This window comes from Canis aureus, chromosome 7 (assembly GCF_053574225.1).
Source record: "Canis aureus isolate CA01 chromosome 7, VMU_Caureus_v.1.0, whole genome shotgun sequence".
Lineage (NCBI taxonomy): Eukaryota > Metazoa > Chordata > Mammalia > Carnivora > Canidae > Canis > Canis aureus.
In genome coordinates, this window is record NC_135617.1 from 28804788 (window position 1) to 28826771 (window position 21984).

Genomic DNA, 21984 nt, shown 5'->3' on the forward strand with positions numbered 1-21984 from the left:
GGTCTATAGATATTTGTTTATTCCAAGCTGCCTGCTGGAAGAAATGAGAGAAACACAAGAAAGTCCACTTTCCAATGGGATCAGCTCTCTTTAGTGGTTCTTCCCCACATCCTACATGTCACTTCTTTACCAGTTACTGATCAGAACTCAGTCACAGGACCTCATCTAACTCTAGGGGAGTCTAGAAATTTAGTCTTTTAGCTGATACATTACCACCCTAAATAATACGGGGGTCCCCTTACTGGGAAAGAAGGGGAGAACGGTGTTAACTGTAGGCAATGAGCAGTCTCTGCTATAATTAGAAGTGCCAGACACATAAGGATAGAGATTTAACAAATGTAAATAGTAAGTATGGTTATATTATTCTTGGAGATTGAGATAAATGGTTCTTAATAGTTCTTAATAATTTCCATAGCCTTACAGATTAACTATAGGAAAATAAAAATACAAAAGAGTAATGAAAAGTCTGTCTCCCTCCCACTTTGGTGCTGCAGCTAGTTCGTTCTTTCTAGATGCAGTATGGTTTCAAGTGATCAGTAGGTTTTCCGTTATATACTAGAAGGATTGTATGAAGTATATATTTTTGAAGTTAATTTTCTAAGTTAAAATGATATGAGTTAAAATGTAATTGTATTTTTAAAAATATTTTATTTGAGAGAGAGAAAGAGAGTGCACAAGCAGGAGGAAGGGCAGAGGGCAGAGGGAGAACCAGGCTTCCTGCTGAGCAGGGAGCCTGACAAGGGGCTCTATCTCAGGTCCCCGGGATCATGACCTGACCTGAGGCAAAGGCAGATGCTTAACCAACTGAGCCACCCAGGTACTCCAAAATGTTATCAATGTAGGGCATGACTCAGATCTGCCCTTCGTGTGGTGGCTAGGAGGTGGTGTTATGAAGACAAATGTTGCAGTTGGAAGTATGTACGTGAGTCCTACAGAGGCTTGGAAGACAGATTGAGAATCACGAGCCCAGATTGAACCTTCTATCATCTGCCTGGTACTTAGAAACTGCTTCTGAAGTGCTGTTTTCTCTTTCTTTAAAGAGCTAGACTTAGTATGGAGATTCCTCAGTGTGGTGAATAACAAATATTATGGGTGAGTGCTGCTGGCTTAATTGTAGTGTTTTCATAAAATGGCATCACAAATCCGGCAAAGAACTGGTTACTTTTAGGATAAAATTTAGAGCATTATCCAGCTAACAAGGACGGCCTCTTCTGGTTCCTGTCTGTTTTCCCAGGGTCATCTGGTCATCTTTCAACATTCTTCTCATAGTTGATGTTTCCTTTCCTATACTTTTTCCAAGAAGCCAAGCTCTTCTGCATTGGGGTTCATGCCCTTCCTGTTCTCTGCACAGTCACCCTTGAGCCTTTCACCTGGTGAGCTCCTACTCTTCTACTTGTCCTTCAGATCTCATTTTAATATCACTGATAAGTGGACTTTTCTTTTAAGCCCCTAAGTTGAGTTAGTAAAATTTCCCTTTCTTTCCCTTATACTTACCACATTATTATTTTATAATAATTATTATTTTTAATTTTTTATTTTATTTTATTTATTTATGATAGGCACACAGTGAGAGAGAGAGAGAGGCAGAGACATAGGCAGAGGGAGAAGCAGGCTCCATGCACCGGGAGCCCGACGTGGGATTCGATCCCGGGTCTCCAGGATCGCGCCCTGGGCCAAAGGCAGGCGCTAAACCGCTGCGCCACCCAGGGATCCCCTATTTTATAATTATTTGTGCAGCTATTCATGTTATATCCTGGTAAGCTCTCTAGATTATTAGCTTCAAGAGGCTATGGACCATATTGGACATATCACTGTTTCATTGGCTTAGGCCCTAACTACAAGTGTGAAGCATTCTCTCAGCATATATTTGGTGAAAAATATTTGGTGTGAATGTGATGATTAATTTTATGTGTCATTTTAGCTAAGCCACAGGGTGTCCAGACAGTTGGTCAAATATTATTCTGGGTGTGCCTGTGAGGGTATCTCTGGATGAGATTAACATTTGAATTAGTAGACTGAGTGAAGCAGACTTGCCTACCTCATGTGGGTGATCCTCATCCAGTCAGTTGAATATCTAAATAGAGCAAAAAGGCTGACCCTCTTGTGAGGAAGAGGGAATCCTTCTTGTCTGACTGCTTTCAAGGTGGGACATCAGTTTTTGTCCCTACCTTTAGATTTGAACTTAAATCACTGGCTCTTCCTGGGTCTTAAACCTGTTGGCTTTTCGACTAGAACTATACTGTCAGCTCTTGTGATTTCTCAGGTCTTTGGGTTTGGACTGGAACAACACCATTGGATTTCCTGGGTCCCCAACTTGCTAACTTTAGATCTGAGGACTTAGCAGACTTCATATTTGCATGAGCCAATTCCTTATAATAAATTTCTTCATATATGTGATGTTTATACACTCACCCTATTTGTTCTGTTTCTGTGGAGACCCCTGACCAATACCAATGACAATCTCCCATAAAGTAAAAGGAGACCAAACATTTCTGAAAAATATCAACTGTGGATCTGAAGTAAGAAAGCCATCTTGTGGCGTTTCTGGGAATATCATGTTGATAAGTGAAGTATGTATCCCTTGGACACTGAAACATAGTTCTCTGCAACAGTCCTTTTTTTTTTTTAAGTTTTATTTAAATTCCAGATAGTGTCATATAGTTTCAGGTGTACAATATAGTGATTGAACTCTTCCATACATCACCCAGTGCTCATCAGAACAAGTGTACTCCTTAGTCCCTGTCACCTCTTTAACTCATCCTCCCACCTCATCTCCCTTCTTCTGGTAACCATCAGTTCTCTATGGTTAAGAGTCTCTTTCTTGGTTTGTTTCTCTCTTTTTTTCCCTTTGCTTGTTTGTTTTATTCCTTAAATTTTACATTTGAGTGAGATCATGTAGTATTTATCTTTCTCTGGCTTATTTCCCTTAGCATTATACTCTAGCTCCATCCATGTCATTGCAAATGGCAAGATTTCACTCTTTTTTATGGCTAATATTCCATTGCGCACACACACATACACACCACATCTTTTTTAAAAATTTTTATTTATTTATGATAGTCACAGAGAGAGAGAGAGAGAGAGAGGCAGAGACATAGGCAGAGGGAGAAGCAGGCTCCATGCACTGGTAGCCCGACATGGGATTCGATCCCGGGTCTTCAGGATAGCGCCCTGGGCCAAAGGCAGGCACTAAACTGCTGCGCCACCCAGGGATCCCACACACACCACATGTTTATCCATTCATTAGTTGATGGACACTTGAGCTGTTTTCATAATTTGGCTATTGTAGATAATGCTTCCATAAACATTGAGGTGCATATATTTCATTGAATTAATATTTTTGTATTCTTTGGATAAGTATATAGTAGTGCAATTGTTAGATCATAGAGTAGTTCTGCTTTTAACTTTTTGAAGAAACTCCATACAGGTTTCCAGAGCACCAGTTTGCATTCCCACCAACAGAGCATGAAGGTTCCTTTTTCTCCACCTTTTTACCAATACCTGTTATTTCTTGTGTTGTTGATTTTAGCCATTCTGCAGGTTTGAGGTGATATCTCATTATAGTTTTGACTTGCACTTCCCTGATAATGAATGATGTTGAGCATCTTTTCATGTGTCTGTTAGCCATCTGTGTATCTTCTTTGGAAGTATGTCTCTTCATGTCTTCTGCCCATTTTTTAAAAAGATTTTATTTATTTATTTTAGGGGGGAGGGGCAGAGGGAGAGAGAGAAAATTTCAAGCAGACTCCCCACTGAGCATGGTCCCTGGCATGGGTCCCTGGTCCCTCAAGGCCTAAGTTGAGCCCCCAACTTAGGCCTTGATCCTACAACCTTGAGATATGACCCAAGCCGAAATCAAGAGTCAGACATTTAACTGACTGAGCCACCCAGGCACCCCTCTTCTGCCTATTTTTTAATTGGATTATTTGGTTTTGGGTGTTCAGTTTTATAAGTTCTTTATAGATTTTGGAAACTAACCCTTTATCAGATACATCATGTACAAATATTTTCTTCTATTCCATAGGTTGTTTTTTAGTTTTGTTGTTTTTTTTCCTTCACTATCTGCAACAGTTCTTAAAATATTTTGTACCAAAATCCCTTTGGAAATTTGAAGTCCACAGCTTTCTTAAATAAATGGTTCCAGATAAATAGAATGCATAGTATTATAAAAGAAGCCAAGTATGATACAGCTATCAAAGTACTAAAAAATAAATGTGTGATATAAGATCTATTCCCCTTTATGAAAGACTTAAATAGCAAGACTCTATTTAAATATGAGCAATTTGGGCAACCTGGGTGGCTCAGCGGTTTAGCGCCACCTTCGGCCCAGGGTGTGATCCTGGAGACCCCGGATCAAGTCCCATGTTGGGCTCCCTTCATGGAGCCTGCTTCTCTCTCTGCCTATGTCTCTGCCTCTCTCTCTCTCTCCTCTCTCTCTCTGTCTCTCATGAATAAATAAATAAAACCTTTAAAAAATATGAGCAATTTAAAGTAAAATTTCATTTTTTAAAGAGACTGATATGGAGGTTGTCGACATGACTAGCTTGTGTACTTCTTCATGTTCTAAAACAAACTTACTGTGGGTCTAAATCTACTGTAATTTCAAAGTAATGATAGACACAAATGTTTTTTTCAAGATATATGCCAGAAGTTTAATGTGATAAAATATTGTTTCTATTTATGACAGTCACAGGAACTACTACTACTTCTTTTATTATCTTCTTTTACAATGGAAGGAAATACTAAGTTCCCTAGTGAAAAAAAAGATGCCTACATTGAAAGACTCATGAATTCTATCTTCCGAGTCCTTTAGTGTCTGTGATTAGGTACATGTATGAAAGTGATATGTGTTCAGTGGAAACTGTATTTTGAAGTTTGAATTTTGATATTTTCCTGGGCTAATAATATGTGGTATGATCCTGTCTTGTGATAGTAGGCAGTGGCACCAAGCTGCAGCATGTGGTCAGCCACACAATCACAAGGGTAAACAACCAGTACACTTAAAACCATTCTGTACATATATGTCTATTCTGTTTTTCACTTACAGTGTAATATTTAATCAGTTACATGAGCGTATTAAGTACTTTTTTATATAATAGACTTTGTATAAGATAATTTTGGCCAACTGTAGGCCAATGTAAGTGTCTTAAGCACATTTAAGGTAGGTTGGACTAAGCTGTTGATTTTTGGTAGGTTAGATTTGTTAAATGCATTTTTGACTTAATGGTATTTTCAATTTACAAGGGGTTTATCAGGATATAACTCCATTGTAAGTTGAGGAAGATCTGTACATAGAATTGAACCACATGGAAATGAAAAAGTTTTTCAGATTCATATATTCATCCATTTGTTTATTGAAAACTTATTGAGGCCCTGCTCCATCTTGACCTTCAGAAGCACCTAGACTTCTGGGTAAAACAGCGCTTCAGCAGAAATAATAAGTACTAGAAGTTTCATGACAGAAGTATATGATGTTATGGAAGTACATTGGAGGACAACTCACTAATCCAGAGAGGAGGAGGAAAAGCCTCCTTCTCCTCATTATTCAGGAATAGGAAAGGGACATTTACAAATTTATGTGTAATTTAGTTGGTAATGTGTTAAATTGCCATCTAATTTTCATACTCTATAGATTCTTTGATTAGCTCAAAGAATTAAGAAATCAAAGTCACAATAAACGGTTATTTTGTAATCTTGATATTTCTGGTTCATAAATGAATAGTCACTACACATACTATCAAGAGCTATGTTTGAAAAATGTAGTATTAACAATGATGGTTAATAATTTCTCAGCTTTATAAGGAATCTGTAAAGATTAGTCACCTGAATTTTAAGTGAGAAATACTTAGGCTATTTAATTAAACTTCTCATCCAGTATTTTAAAAATCCATTTGCTCTCTTAGGTAGAGATCTTCTGTCTTTTAATTAAACAAACATGTCACTTGTAACTACAAAATAGTTATGCTTGCGATATCTTATAATACCTAGATGAAATGATTTTTAGATGTTACAGTTATGATATTTTGATGTAGATTTTAGGGTATCTAGGGCCAAGTATATTTTATTTATTTTTAATTTAAATTCAATAAACATGTAGTGTATTATTTGTTTCAGAGGCAGAGTTTAGTGATTCATCAGTTGTATATAAAGTACTCAGTACATCATGTGCCCTCCTTAGTGCCCATCACCCAGTTACCCCATCCCCCCAACCCACTTCCCCTCCAGCAAACCTCAGTTTACTTCCTATAGTTGAGAGTCTCTTATGGTTTGTCTCCCTCTCTGGTTTTGTCTTGTTTTGTTTTTCCCTCCTTTTAGTGCCAAGTATATTTTAGATAGTTTTTTTTTAAAGATTTTATTTATTTATTCATGAGAGGCATACAGAGAGAGAGAGAAGAGAGAGAGGGAGGGAGAGAGGCAAAGACATAGGCAGAGGGAGAAGCAGGCTCCATGCAGGGAGCCTGACATGGGACTCGATCCCAGGTCTCCAGGATTAGGCCCTGGGCTGAAGGCAGTGCTAAACCGCTGAGCCACCCAAGCTGCCCTAGATACATTTTTGTAATCATTGCTTCTACCAATTTAAATCACTTTATATTAGATATAAGTAAAAATTTTTTGTATATTTATTTTTTATTGGTGTTCAATTTGCCAACATATAGAATAACACCCAGTGCTCATCCCATCAAGTGCCCCCCTCAGTGCCCGTCACCCAGTCGCCCCCACCCCCCGCCCACCTCCCTTTCTACCACCCCTGGTTCTTTTCCCAGAGTTAGGAGTCTCTCATGTTCCGTCTCCCTTTCTGATATTTCTCACTCATTTTTTCTCCTTTCCCCTTTATTCCCTTTCACTATTTTTTATATTCCCCAGATGAATGAGACCATATAATGTTTGTCCTTCTTCAATTGACTTATTTCACTCAGCATAATCCCATCCAGTTCCATCCACGTCGAAGCAAATGGTGGGTATTTGTCATTTCTAATGGCTGAGTAATATTCCATTGTATACATAGACCACATCTTCTTTATCCCTTCATCTTTCGATGGACACCGAGGCTCCTTCCACAGTTTGGCTATTGTGGACATTGCTGCTATAAACATCGGGGTGCAGGTGTCCCGGTGTTTCCCTGCATCTGTATCTTTGGGGTAAATCCCCAGCAGTGCAATTGCTGGGTTGTAGGGCAGGTCTATTTTTAACTCTTTGAGGAACCTCCACACAATTTTCCAGAGTGGCTGCAACAGTTCACATTCCCACCAACAGTGCAAGAGGGTTCCCCTTTCTCCACATCCTCTCCAACATTTGTGGTTTCCTGCCTTGTTAATTTTCCCCATTCTCACTGGTGTGAGGTGGTATCTCATTGTGGTTTTGATTTGTATTTCCCTGATGGCAAGTGGTGCGGAGCATTTTCTCATGTGCTTGTTGGCCATGTCTATGTCTTCCTCTGGGTTTTCTGTTCATGTCTTTGGCCCATTTCGTGATTGGATTGTTGGTTTCTTTGCTGTTGAGTTTAATAAAGAGGTAAAGGATCTATACCCTAAAAACTACAGAACACTTCTGAAAGAAATTGAGGAAGATACAAAGAGATGGAAAAATATTCCATGCCCATAGATTGGATGAATTAATATTGTGAAAATGTCAGTGTTACCCAGGGCAATTTACATGTTTAATGCAATCCCTATCAAAATACCATGGACTTTCTTCAGAGAGTTGGAACAAATTATCTTAAGATTTGTGTGGAATCAGAAAAGACCCCGAATAGCCAGGGGAATATTAAAAAAGAAAACCATAGCCAGAGGTATCACAATATCAGATTTCAAGTTGTACTACAAAGCTGTGGTCATCAAGACAGTGTGGTACTGGCACAAAAACAGACACATGGAACTGAATAGAGAATCCAGAAGTGGACCCTCAACTTTATGGTCAACTAATATTCGACAAAGGAGGAATGACTATCCGCTGGAAAAAAGACAGTCTCTTCAATAAATGGTGCTGGGATAATTGGACATCCACATGCAGAAGAATGAAACTAGACCACTCTCTTGCACCGTACAAAGATAAACTCAAAATGGGTGAAAGATCTAAATGTGAGACAAGATTCCATCAAAATCCTAGAGGAGAACACAGGCAACACCGTTTTTGAACTTGGCCACAGTAACTTCTTGCCAGATACATCCATGAAGGCAAGAGAAACAAAAGCAAAAATGAACTATTGGGACTTCACCAAGATAAGAAGCTTTTACACAGCAAAAGAAACAGTCAACAAAGCTAAAAGACAGCCTCCAGAATGTGAGAAGATATTTGCAAATGATGTATCAGATAAAGGGCTACTTTCCAAGATCTATAAAGATATGAGTAAAAATTAATTGCTATGTAATGACACCAAATGTTTTTCTTAAAGAAGCTGCTGTTAATATATTGTTGGTTTTAAATAATTGATTTTCTGCCTTTTGAGGAGACTGTCACTAGAGTATTTGGTTACACAGCTGAATGCACTCAAAATAATCATTTAAAAACTTTACTTTGGAAATGTATATCCCATCTGGTTTCCTGGCTTTTTGAAGGAATGAGGTTGCATACACCAGGAAAATTCTAGAAGCCATAATCTACATTTTTAATTAGAATTAAAAAAATCAATTTCAAAGATCAATATTTGGCACTCTGGAAGACTTGGGGGAAGGAATCCTTCAGTATATGTCCAGGACAAATTAGTACCATTTTTCCTTCTATAGTTACAGAATGTGCATATAACGTATGCTAGTACATTTGAAAATACTGACATTTAGACCTAAGCCACTTTGATATCTTTATTTCAGAATAATAAATAGTAAAAACAAACATTACAATAAATGCATTTTATAATGAAGTATTTATATGTAGATTACTTAAAGATTTTTGTGACTTAGATGTTTTCCTTTTTTCCATTCTGCTTGATTACTTTCTTTATTCAGGAAAAAACAAGGGAAATTACTGAAGTTTATTGCAAGCATTAAAGATGGTTAGTACAGAATTCAGATTGTTATCTATTCTGTTTTTATGGTAATCATTTCTGATACATTACTCAGGACAATGTTTCTTTCTCAGGTGTAAACACGGTTATAATATAAATCTCTTGTTATGCCAGGAATTTTGTTTTCATTTCTGCTTGATAGTCTCAGTTTTCTCAAGAAGAGATACGTAGATCAATTAGTAGAGTCCAGAAGAATAGTTGTCCTGTGTGCTGTTCTCAGCAGTGAAATAGCATACCATTCTGCTGTCTAGGGATCTGGTGTATGAGAAAGCTTTTAGGGAATTAGAATTATAGGTGGTCTAGAAACCTAATATATGTATAGAAGTCTAAACTTTTTAACTACATGAAAGACTTAGTAGAAATCAAATGAAAGTTAGAAGCTGCATGTATACTTTGGATACACTATCCTTTGCTAGATAGGCTCTGAAGCATAGCCCTGAGGTAAGAATTCTTTGAAACAGGTATTTGTTACATCAGCTTTTAATGAGGAGAATGTATTAAGCTAGTGTTTCACCTTATTAAGCTAGTGTTTAGTAAGGAGAATGTACTAAGCTATTGTTTATAATTTCTAAAAAAATATATATGAATATATCTGTTAGTATGAAAAAAAATGAAACATAGAACCAAGATCATTAAGTGGTTCAAAATTCCACTTATTATTTCTCTGAATACTTTCTGGGAAGCTGCTGTTTGGTAGGAATCACATTGATGTGTCATTCTTAACTGATTTAAGGGAAATCATGCTATATATATTTTTTTACATTTTCAGGGATTTTAAGATTTAAGTTTGCTTGTTCATTGACTTTTTTTTTCATTGACCTTTTTTTTTAATTCATAAAGGGTAGTAATAGAATATGAACCCAGTCATAGGACTTTAACGTGGCCCCATTCCCCAGATTTTTAAGCCCTAGTTTTTTTGTTTTGTTTTTGATGGTGGTGGTGGTTAAGAGTTGAACTGACACTTTATTATGCCATAGAATATTTGGCTAACAGTATGTGGGTGTTTGTAGTTACTATCAAAGGATAGCAAAAGAGTCAGATGGCATTGTCATTTACATGGCAAAAGCTACAGGAGACCTATTAGGTCAGACCAACATTGGAAAATCTTTTTTTTTTTTTTTAACTTAAAAATATTTTATTTATTCATGTGAGAGAGAGAGAGAGAGAGGCATAGACACAGGCAGAGGGAGAAGCAGGCTCCATTCCATGCAGGGAACCTGACGTGGGACTCGATCCTGGGTCCCAAGGACCACACCCTGGGCTGAAGGTGATGCTAAACCACTGAGCCACCCGGGTTGCCCAACATTGGAAAATCTATGTAAAAATAAAAATACTGGCTAACAATAAATGATTAAGTGCCATTATTAAGTGAACACAGGAGCATATGTGAGTACTTCTGATAATAAGCCTTATTCTCAGAATATTGATAATTTTGATTATTATTTTGCAGGTAGATTTTTGAGATTTTTAAGATTTTTTTTGCATAGTATTCAGAAGCTTGTTGCTTTTTACATATGGTCATGTATTTTTGAGATTTTTAACTTTACTCTTGTTTTTTCCCATTTTTTAATTTCCAAATTTTTCATTTTGAGCTAGAGGAAAATCTGTTGAGTTTTCTTTCTTTTTCAAATACATTGCTGTACTTGATTCTGTTTTAATCTATAGTGATCCATGATATTTTTGCCTAAAATGATCAGTCTTCCCAGTTATATCTTTAACAAGTGGAGTGTGCTTTCCATTTTATAGTTACTTTTTTATACAAATATCCCTTTTTTTGTTTAATTTTATTTATGCATGTATTATTTTGGGGGGGCAGAGGGAGAGAATCTTTTTTTTTTAATATTTTATTTATTTATTCATGAGAGACAGGGAGAGAGAGGGAGAGAATAGGCAGAGGGAGAAGCTGGGAGGGAGCCTGATGCAGGACTCAATCCCAGGACCCTGGGATTACGACCTGAACTAAAGGCATATGCTCAATCACTGAGCCACCCAGGAGTCCCAAGGGAGAGAGAGAATCTTAAGCAGGCTCTGTGCCCAGCATGAAGCCCAATGAGGGAGGGGCTCAGTCTTAAAACCCTGAGATTATGGTCTGAGACAAAATCAAGAGTTGGACACTTAACCAGCTGAGCCACCCAGGTGCCCCAGTTCCTTTTAATTTTAAATTTAACTTACCAAGAATTAATATGCTTATCAGTTTCCTAAGCAATAATTTTACTTTTTTTAAAATTCTAATATTTCTCTAAAGTTAAATATTTAAAGCTTTCTATTTTATTTATGCAGCAGATTACTGAATTCTAGTTATGCCAGGTACTTTCCTAACCATTAAGGATGAAGCAGTGAAAAACAACAACAACAAAAAACAGACAAAAATCCCTGACCTCATGGAGTTTGCATTCTGGTGGGGAGCATAAACCATAGATAAAGAAAATGGCATGCAAAAGGTGCTAGCAATATTGAGTGTCTCCTTCCTTTTTTAATTTTTTTTTTGTTTCTGCTATTAAGTTTTATTTTTTTAAATTTATTTTTTATTGGTGTTTAATTTGCCAACATATAGAATAACACCCAATGCTCATCCCATCAAGTGCTCCCCTCAGTGCCTGTCACCCAGTCACCCCCACCCCCCGCCCACCTCCCCTTCCCCCACCCCTAGTTCGTTTCCCAGAGTTAGGAGTCTGTCATGTTCCGTCTCCCTTTCTGATATTTCCCACTCATTTTTTCTCCTTTCCCCTTTATTCCCTGTCACTATTTTTTATATTCCCCAAATGAATAAGACCATATAATGTTTGTCCTTCTCCGAATGACTTATTTCACTCAGCATAATATGCTCCAGTTCTATCCAGGTCAAAGCAAATGGTGGGTATTTGTTGTTTCTAATGGCTGAGTAATATTCCATTGTATACATAGACCACATCTTCTTTATCCCTTCATCTTTTGATGGACACCGAGGCTCCTTCCACAGTTTGGCTATTGTGGACATTGCTGCTATAAACATCGGGGTGCAGTTGTCCTGGCGTTTCACTGCATCTGTATCTTTGGGGTAAATCCCCAGCAGTGCAATTGCTGGGTCGTAGGGCAGATCTATTTTTAACTCTTTGAGGAACCTCCACATAGTTTTCCAGGGCGGCTGCACCAGTTCACATTCCCACCAACAGTGCAGGAGGGTTCCCCTTTCTCCTGCTGCCTGCTGGAACTCCTAGGCACAGGACTGACAGGTGCACTGTCTGCTCTTCTCCAGGCCTCCAGTAGAGGGTGGTGGGGCCAGGCACAGTTGAACATACTGAATTTTCCTTTAGGAAAGGGGCCATCCAGTTGCTGGGGAGCAGAACAGCTCCAGGGACCCCCAACTGAACATGTAACAGTGGGGCTTTTGCAGTCATAAGAGTGGCTGCTATTGGAGAAAAATCTCTGGGAACTGGACATCTGTGCTGATAGCACGTGGAGACCTTTTGAGCAGTCAGGATTGTAAAGTTTCTTGTACTGGAGGTTCTGGAGCCATTGGTCCCAGCTAGCCCTTGTAGGCAATTTAGAAGCTCCACTAGGGGTCATTCAGTGGACAATTCTATCTGACTTTCTTCGGTCTGCCCCCTGATGCAGTAGTTTAATCAAACATAAAGCTTTCCATCAGCGACATGAATTATTGAGCCTAAATATATAAAAAATTAGAAGAAAGAATTGTTTGTTGATCTCCTTTACCTACTTTCTGAGGTTGGACGTGTTCATTTCTCAAGAATCAGGGTCATCCACATCTGGGATGAACCAAATTGTCTTTTTCCCAGAGTAATAATACAGTTCCTAAAGATTTGGGAGTTATTATTTTACCATTACAAGAAACTTTTAGAGGCAGAGGAGGATGGCTGTAGAGTTGCTCAATACAAAGTAGTGAACACATTTCTACCATCCTTATTGTCTGAGAAGCATCAGTCGTGGTTCCAGTGAGTGAACCTGACCATCAGCACTTTTGCCAGACCCAGGGCAACAGCTGTCAGTCTAGTCAAAGAAGTGTCTTGGGCTTCGGTAGCTCTAGGGGCATCATCTCCAGGGGGAACTGCTCATTCCATTCTTCCAGATTAAGGACTCCTGGGGTTTCTCTGCTATTACTTATCTTCATATTATATTCTAGCAAATCTCTTCAGTCTATTCTGAATTTCTGTATCAACCCATCAGTTATATTTGTTTGTTTTTGAGCCTCATGTTTTATATAGTCAGTGTTTATGTAAACAAATAACATAGTATAATAATAGTTTTCTTTTTTTTTTTTTTTTTAATAATAGTTTTCTAATGGGCATACTGGCTGAGTCTGGAAAGGCTTTGGAGAGGAAGGAGCATCTGAGGTCAAACTTGAAAGGCAAAGAAGCAGGGAACACATTTTTGTCCATGGTGTCATGCAAGAATAAAAGTATGTTGTGTTCACGCAATGGTGAGAAATTTTGTGTAGCTAGGAGTGTAGTTAAGAATAGTAGGAGATAATTTGGAAAAGGAGTGTTGGAACAAGTGCCTCAATCCTATAAAGCATTTTCTGAACTATTTTATAGGAGGAGGCACAGCAGGTCATAGGTGACCTACTCATGTTCATAATTTTAAAATCTCTTATAACTCCTACCCATTTGTGTATTGAATATCAGCAATAATATTTATATCTTTCATTTGCATATCTTCACATCATTTTCTTCATTACCTAATTTTAAAACAAACAACATGAAAATATTTATAGTATTCTAATATTTAAAGATGAGGAAACAGGTATTGAGAGATCACATGATCTCAAAGTTGAATGGCTGTGTTTAGGTAAGACCAGATCTTCTGATTTTTAATTCCATGTGTTTGTTGGAATTTTGTGTGTGTGTGTATAATTTTTGGTTTTTTATTCCTTGAAATTATTGTTTTTCTTTTATCCCTAGGACTTGGCTTTTACCCTGGAAGAAAGACAACAGTTGAATATTCATGGATTGTTGCCACCTTGCTTCATCAGTCAGGATATCCAGGTTCTTAGAATCATTAAAAATTTTGAGCGTCTGACCTCTGACTTTGACAGGTAACACATTCCTGAAGATGATTTTTATATTTTTTTTAGTAGTTTATTGGATGAGAAAGTTAAAATATTAAGTGATTTGGAAAGAGTAGTCAAGTTTGAGAAGAATTTGCTTATAAATACAATGATGTTTTAAAACAAATTTACCCTTGGTAGGAATATTAGAAAAATAGAAAATTTTCTTTCCTAAACTATACTCTCAGAGAGACGACTTTTCTCTTGTGATCAAATGGTTTTTGTGAAGGCGAATTATTGGAAATGCCCTTTTAGGCAGAGTAAAACCAGGTCATAATGCCTTTCAGCCAGATTTTAGGTTCATTGTAGATAAAAGCATACTTTTTCAACTTCCAAGGCTGGTTCTAGCACTGCTGCAAATTTGGGTCACTTTTAGAATTCTGTTTCTGTGTTTGCACAAAGACGAAGGTACTATTGTTCCCTACCTTTGGAATTGGAGAGCTGTCTGTTGAAATTCTGGCTGTATTTCACCAGCAGTGGGGCCTTGAGCAAACTACTACAACCAGTGCCATGACCACTGTGTCTGCCTTGCCCTGTGCCTGTGGCTTGGCCCTTATTAAGGTACTAAAACTCTCTAAACCTGAGGTTTTTCATTTGTGAGTTGAAAGAAATAGAGTTATTTGAAAATATTGTAGCAAAGGTTAGAAGAAGTAACAGACTAACACGTAGGAAGTATTTGTATTAGGGTTCTCCAGAGGAAAGGAACCAACACATACATGCATATATATCCTGCTGGTCCTATATAGAGAGACTTTTAAAAATTTACTTATTTTAAAGAATTGGCTCACATTATTTTTTTGTATATTTTTTTTATTGGAGTTTGATTTGCCAACATATAGTATAATACCCAGTGCCCCCCCTCAGTGCCTGTCACCCAGTTACCCCATCCCCCTGCCCACCTACCCTTCCACTACCCCTGCTTCGTTTCCCAGAGTTAGGAGTCTCTCATGTTCTGTCACCCTCACTGATATTTCCCACTCATTTTCTCTCCTTTCCCCTTTATTCCCTTTCACTGTTTTTTTATATTCCTTTTATGAATGAAACCATATAATGTTTGTCCTTCTCCGATTGACTTAATTCACTCAGCATAATATGCTCCAGTTCTATCCACGTTGAAGCAAATGGTGGGTATTTGTCATTTTAATGGCTGAGTAATATTCCATTGTATATATAGACCACATCCTCTTTATTCATTCATCTTTCGTTGGACACCGAGGCTCCTTCCACAGTTTGGCTATTGTGGATATTGCTGCTATAAACATGGGGGTGCAGTGTCTCGGCCTTTCACTGCATCTCTATCTTTGGGGTAAATCCCCAGCAGTGCAATTGATGGGTCATAGGGTAGCTCTATTTTTAACTCTTTGAGGAACCTCCACACAGTTTTCCAGAGTGGCTGCACCACTTCACATTCCCACCAACAGTGCAAGAGGGTTGGTTCCCCTTTCTCCACATCCTCTCCAACATTTGTGGTTTCCTGCCTTGTTAATTTTCCCCATTCTCACTGGTGTGAGGTGGTATCTCATTGTGGTTTTGATTTGTATTTCCCTGATGGCAAGTGGTGCAGAGCATTTTCTCATGTGCATGTTGGCCATGTCTATGGCTTCCTCTGTGAGATTTCTCTTCATGTCTTTGGCCCATTTCATGATTGGTTGTTTGTTTCTTTGCTGTTGAGTTTAATAAGTTCTTTATAGATCTTGGATACTAGCCCTTTATCTGATAGGTCATTTGCAAATATCTTCTCCCATTCTGTAGGTTGTTTTTTAGTTTTGTTAACTATTTCTTTTGCTGTACAGAAGCTTTTTAACTTGATGAAGTCCCAGTAGTTCATTTTTGCTTTTGTTTCCCTTGTCTTCATAGATGTATCTTGTAAGAAGTTGCTGTGGCCAAGTTCAAAAAGGGTGTTGCCTGTGTTCTCCTCTAGGATTTTGATAGATTCTTGTCTCACATTTAGATCTTTCATCCATTTTGAGTTTATCTTTGTGTATAGTATAAGAGAATGGTCTATTTTCATTCTTCTGCAAATGACTAATTTTTCCAGCACCATTTATTGAAGAGACTGTCCTTTTTTTCCAGTGGATAGTCTTTCCTGATTGGTCAAATATTAGTTGACTGTAGAGTTGAGGGCCCATTTCTGAGTTCTCTATTCTGTTCCATTGATCTATGTGTCTGTTTTTGTGCCAGTACCACACTGTCTTGAGGACCACTGCTTTGTAGTACAACTTGAAATCTGATATTGTGATGCCTCTGGCTCTGGTTTTCTTTTTCAATATTCCCCTGGCTATTTGGGGTCTTTTCTGATTCCACACAAATCTTAAGATAATTTGTTCCAACTCTCTAAAGAAAGTCCATGGTATTTTGATAGGGATTGCATTGAACGTGTAAATTGCCCTGGGTAGCATAGACATTTTCACAACATTAATTCTTCCAATCCATGAGCATGGAATGTTTTTCCATCTCTGTGTCTTCCTCAGTTTCTTTCAGAAGTGTTCTGTAGTTTTTAGGGTATAGATCCTTTACCTCTTTGGTTAGGTTTATTCCTAGGTATCTTATGATTTTGGGTGCAATTGTAAATGGGTTTGACACCTTAATTTCTCTTTCTTCAGTCTCATTGTTAGTTTATAGAAATGCCACTGATTTCTGGGCATTGATTTTGTATCCTGCCACACTGCTGAATTGCTGTATGAGTTCTAGCAATCTTGGGGTGGAGTCTTTTGGGTTTTCTATGTAGAGTATCATGTCATCTGTGAAGAGGGAGAGTTTGACTTCTTCTTTGCCAATTTGAATGCTTTTTAATTCTTTTTGTTGTCTGATTGCTGAGGCCAGTACTTCTAGTACTATATTGAATAGCAGTGATGAGAGTGGACATCCTTATCTGTTCCTGATCTTAGGGGAAAGGCTCCCAGTGTTTCCCCATTGAGAATGATATTTGCTGTGGGCTTTTCTTAGATGGCTTTTAAGATGCTGAGGAATGTTCCCTCTATCCCTACACTCTGAAGAGTTTTATCAGGAATGGATGCTGTATTTTGTCAAATGCTTTCTCTGCATCTATTGAGAGGATCATATGGTTCTTGTTTTTTCTCTTGTTGATATGATCTATCACATTGATTGCTTTACGAGTGTTGAACCAACCTTGCATCCTGGGGATAAATCCCACTTGGTCATGGTGAATAATCTTCTTAATGTATTGTTGGATCCTATTGGCTAGTATCTTGTTGAGAATTTTTTATATTGGTCTATAATTCTCCTTTTGCTCTATAATTATAGACCAATATCCCTGATATTGGTCTATAATTCTCCTTTTAATGTACTGTTGGATCCTATTGACTACTATCTTGTTGACAATTTTTGCATCTGTGTTCATCAGGGATATTGGTCTATAATTCTCCAGTATCCCAGATAATTCATCAGGGATATTGGTCTTTGTCTGGTTTTGGAATTAAGGTGATGCTGGCCTCATAAAACGAGTTTGGAAGTGTTCTTTCCCTTTATATCTTTTGGGACAGCTTTAGTAGAATAGGTATTGTTTCTTCTATAAACTTTTGATAGAATTCCCCTGAGAAGCCATCTGGCCCTGGACTTTTGTGTCTTGGGAGTTTTTTGATGACTGCTTCAATTTCCTCCCAGGTTATTGGCCTGTTCAGGTTTTCTATTTCTTCCTGTTCCAGTTTTGGTAAATTGTGGTTTTCCAGAAATGCATCCATTTCTTCTAGATTGCCTAATTTATTGGTATATAGTTACTCATAATACAGTTTTTAAATTGTATTTCCTTGGTTTTGGTTGTGATCTCTCCTTTTTCACTCATGATTTTATTATTATTATTATTAATTTTAAATTGGAGTTCAGTTTGCCAACATATATCATATCACCCAGTGCTCATCCCATCAAGTGCCCCCCCTCATGATTTTATTAATTTGAGTCTTTTTTTAATAAGGCTGGCTAATGGTTTATCTAATGAATTCTTTTAAAGAACCAACTCCTGGTTTTGTTGATCTGTCCTACAGTTCTTCTGGTCTCTATTTCATTGAGTTCTGCTCGAATATTTAACTCTCTTCTGCTTGGTGTAGGTTTTATTTGCTGTTCTTTCTCCAGTTCCCTTAAGTGTGAGGTTAGCTTGTATATTTGAGTTTTTTCCAATTTTTTGAGGGATGCTTGTATTGCAATGTATTTCCCTATTCGGACTGCTTTTGCTGTATCCCAGATATTTTGAATGGTTGTATCTTCATTTTCATTAGTTTCCATGAATCTTTATAATTCTTCTCTAATTTCATGGTTGACCCATTCATCTTTTAGCAGGATGCTCTTTAACCTCCAGGTGTTTAAGTTTCTTCCAAATTTCTTCTTGTGATTGAATTCTAGTTTCAAAACACTGTGGTCTGAAAATATACAGGGGACAATCCCAATCCTTTGGAATCGGTTGAGACCTGATTTGTGTCCCAGTATGTGGTCTGTTCTAGGAAAGTTCCATATGCACTTGAGAAGAATATGTATTCAGTTGGATTCAGATGCAAAGCTCTGTATATATCTGTGAAATCCATCTGGTTCAGTGTATCGTTTAAAGCTCTTGTTTCTTTGGTCATGTTGTGCTTAGAAATCTGTCATTTGCAGAAAGTACCGTGTTGAAGTCTCCTATTATTAGTGTATTATTATCTAAGTATGTCTTTAGTTTGGTTAGTAATTGAATATTTATGTCACATTAGGGGCATAAATGATTGTTAGGTCTTCTTGTTGGATAGACCCTTTAAGTATAATATAGTATCCCTTTTCATCTCTTACTACAGTCTTTGGGATAAACTTTAATTTATGTGATATGAAGATTGCTACCCCAGCTTTTTTTTCAGGACCATTTGAATGGTAAATTGTTTTCCAACCTTTCATTTTCAGGCTGTAGGTGTCCTTAGGTCTCAAATGAGTTTCTTGTAGACAGCAAATAGATAGATGGGTCTTGTTTTTTTATCCAGTCTGAAACCCTGCATCTTTTGATGGGATCATTTAGCCCGTTCATGTTCAGAGTAACTATTGAAAGATAAGAATTTAGTGTCATCATAATACCTATTCAGTCCCTGTTTTTGTGGATTATTTCTTTGGGCTTCCTCTTTCTTTTACAGAGTCCCTCTTAATATTTCTTGCAGAGCTGGTTTGATGCTCACATATTCTTTCGGTTTCTGCCTATCTTGGATGCTTATCTCTCCCTCTATTCTGAATGAGAGCCTTGCTGGATCTAGTATTCTTGGCTGCATGTTCTTCTCATTTAGTTCCGTGAATATATCCTGCCAGCCCTTTTTGGCCTGCTAGGTCTCTGTGGAGAGGTCTCCTGTTAATCTAATATTTTTCCCCATTTAAGTTAGGGATCGCTTGTCTCTTGCTGCTTTAAGAATTTTCTCTTTATCTTTGGAATTTGCAAGTTTCACTATTAAATGTTGAGGTGTTGAACAGTTTTTATTGGTTTTGGGGGACCTCTCTATCTTCTGAATGCCTGTTTTCCCTCCCCAAGTTAGGGAAGTTCTCAGCTATGATTTGTTCTAATATGCTTTCTGGCCCTCTGGTCCTCTCAGTGCTCTTTGGAACCCCAATTATATGTAGATTTTTCCTTCTGAAGCTATCATTTATTTCCCTTAACCTTTCCTCATGGTCTTTTGTTTTTCTTTTTTTTCCTCAGCTTCCTTCCTTGCCATCAACTTGTCTTCTATGTTACTCACTCTTTCTTCTACCTCATTGATGCTCGTCATTAGGATCTCCAGTTTGGATTGCATCTCATTTAATTGATTTTTAATTTTGGCTTAATTAGATCTAAATTCTGCAGTCATGTAGTCTCTTGAATCCTTTATGCTTTTTTCCAGAGGCACCAGTAGCTTTATAATTGTGCTTCTGAATTGGCTTTCTGATATCAAATTGTAATCCAAATTCTGTAACTGTGGCAGAGAGTACTGTTTCTCTTTCTTTCTTTTGTGGAGAGTTCTTCCTTCTAGTCATTTTGCTCAGTGCGGAGTGGCTGTCTGAGCGAACTATCAACCACAACCTAAGTAAATTTTACCCTACATGATTCTGACAGGGTCAGAGACCAGAAATTGAAAACAAAGATCAGAATGAAATAAAATAAAAGGACCACTAAAGTGAAAAACAAATTTTAAAACAAAGTAGTCAAATAATAAAAGGCCAAGAATCCCAAAGAAGAAGAAAAAAAAGAGAAAAAAGAGAAAAAAGCAAAAGTAAAGAGGCAAAAAAAGAAAAGAGAAAAAAGAGGGGTACTGGGAGATGGTGGTGGTGACGAAGTTGTAGTGGAGGGAGAATGTAGTCTACCTGAGGGGTCCTAGAGGGTGATCCTCTTGGTTCTGAGTATATTAAGTTCTGTATGTTAGAAAATGCTCAGTCCCAAATTTACATAAACCAGAAATAGTTTAGAGACCCCCACTATTGACCACCAAAACATAAATGAGATAAAAGAGGGGGGTGAATGGGAATGAAGAGAGAATATAATCTCACAGAGTGAACCAGCAGTGACCACTTGGTTCTGGGTGCATACTGGTCATGTGTTAGAAGGTATTAACTTCCCCCATTGTAGAACAAAATGAGCCAGAGAAAACAAAAAAAAATCACACAAAGCAAAAAAATCACACAAAACAAAAAAATCGTATCATGTATATATCACAAAATTGAGTATGTTGAAGGGAATCTAGAAGTGGAAAATATATCTAAGACCTATAATTGTAGAAATATGAAAGTCGAAAAGGAAGAAACTTAAAAATGAAGAGGTGGTAAAATAGTATAGTTAAGGTGGGAAAAGAGAAAAAAAATTGGAAGTTTATAGTCTGATATAAAAACAAGTTGTAAAAAAAAAAAAAAAAAAAACAAGTTGTACCAGAAAAAGGAATAGAAAAGGAGGGGTACCCTCTAGTTCTATATACTGTAAATCCCTCGACCTCCCCTGGAGCTTTCCAGTGCTGCTCACTGCTGCTTGGTGAAGAATTTGCTCTTCCTCTGTCCTTCCAGCTGGTCTTATGGGGGAGGAGCTTCTTTTTTTTTTTTTTTTAAGATTTTATTTATTTATTTATGAGACAGAGAGAGAGAGAGGCAGAGACACAGGCAGAGGGAGAAGCAGGCTCCAGTCGGGAGCCCCTCTCAGGACTTGATCCTGGGACTGCAGGATCGTGCCCTGGGCCAAAGGCAGGTGCTAAATTTCTGAGCCACCCAGGGATCCCCCTGGGGGAGGGGCTTCTGTGCTGATTCTCAGGTGCCTGCACCTGGGGGAGCTGCCCCACTCCCCACCGGATGCCGGCTCAGTGGGAACTGTTTACCCCATGAGGCCTCTGTCCCCTGGTGGCCCTGCTCCTCCCAGGCACAAGGTGACACCAGGAAGAACAACAGCACTGGCGGCGGCCAGCTCCCCAGCCCTGGAGTCAGCTCCCGCAGTAACTATCACAGTCTCCCAGTCCGCACTGGCCTGGATGCTCCCGGGGTGGGGGCGCTGACCTGCACAGCTCGGGAGCACCCAGCGGCAGGAGTGTCCTCGCTGTCCTGTGCCCTCCCCACCTCCGCCTGTCCCAGGGGAGCACAGGTTTCCCAGCTGTGTCCCCGGCGCCCTGGGATCTGGGGCCTGCACTGGAATCGTGCTCCCGAGCCCATGCAGCCCCCTCCTCCTCCGGAGCCCCTGCCTGACCCACCGGCTTCTCCCCGAGGCCCCACTGGGCGCGCTCCAGCCCTTTACCGCGCTCAGCCCATGGGGTATGGGATGCTCTCCCCCGGGCGCACCTCCTCTGTTAGTGACCCCAGGAGACTGGAGGCCTCACCGCTCCTCCTGCGACCCTGCCCGAGTTCCCTGCTAAGCGCCTTTCCGTCTGGGAAGAATCTGGTACAGATTTTTAAAGTTCTCACTTCTCTGCGGCTACGCCTTCCGGTCCTGGAGGCTCTCCTTGGGGCCTTAGCCTGGCTTCTCGCGATGATA

The 21984-nt window shown here is 38.7% G+C and overlaps 1 protein-coding gene across 4 annotated transcripts in view; it reads left to right on the forward strand.

Moving 5' to 3' along the window:
* The window catches only part of ME1 (malic enzyme 1), a 213043-nt gene that overhangs the window by 25499 nt on the left and 165560 nt on the right, over nt 1–21984 (forward strand). For 3 of the 4 annotated variants that reach the window (XM_077903231.1, XM_077903230.1, XM_077903233.1), the window contains exon 2: nt 13900–14033. In XM_077903231.1, the coding sequence (XP_077759357.1) occupies nt 13900–14033 (134 nt within the window). Of the gene's footprint in view, nt 1–8970; nt 8990–13899; nt 14034–21984 lie in introns of those variants that run through there. The other variant, XM_077903232.1, reaches the window with a different exon arrangement.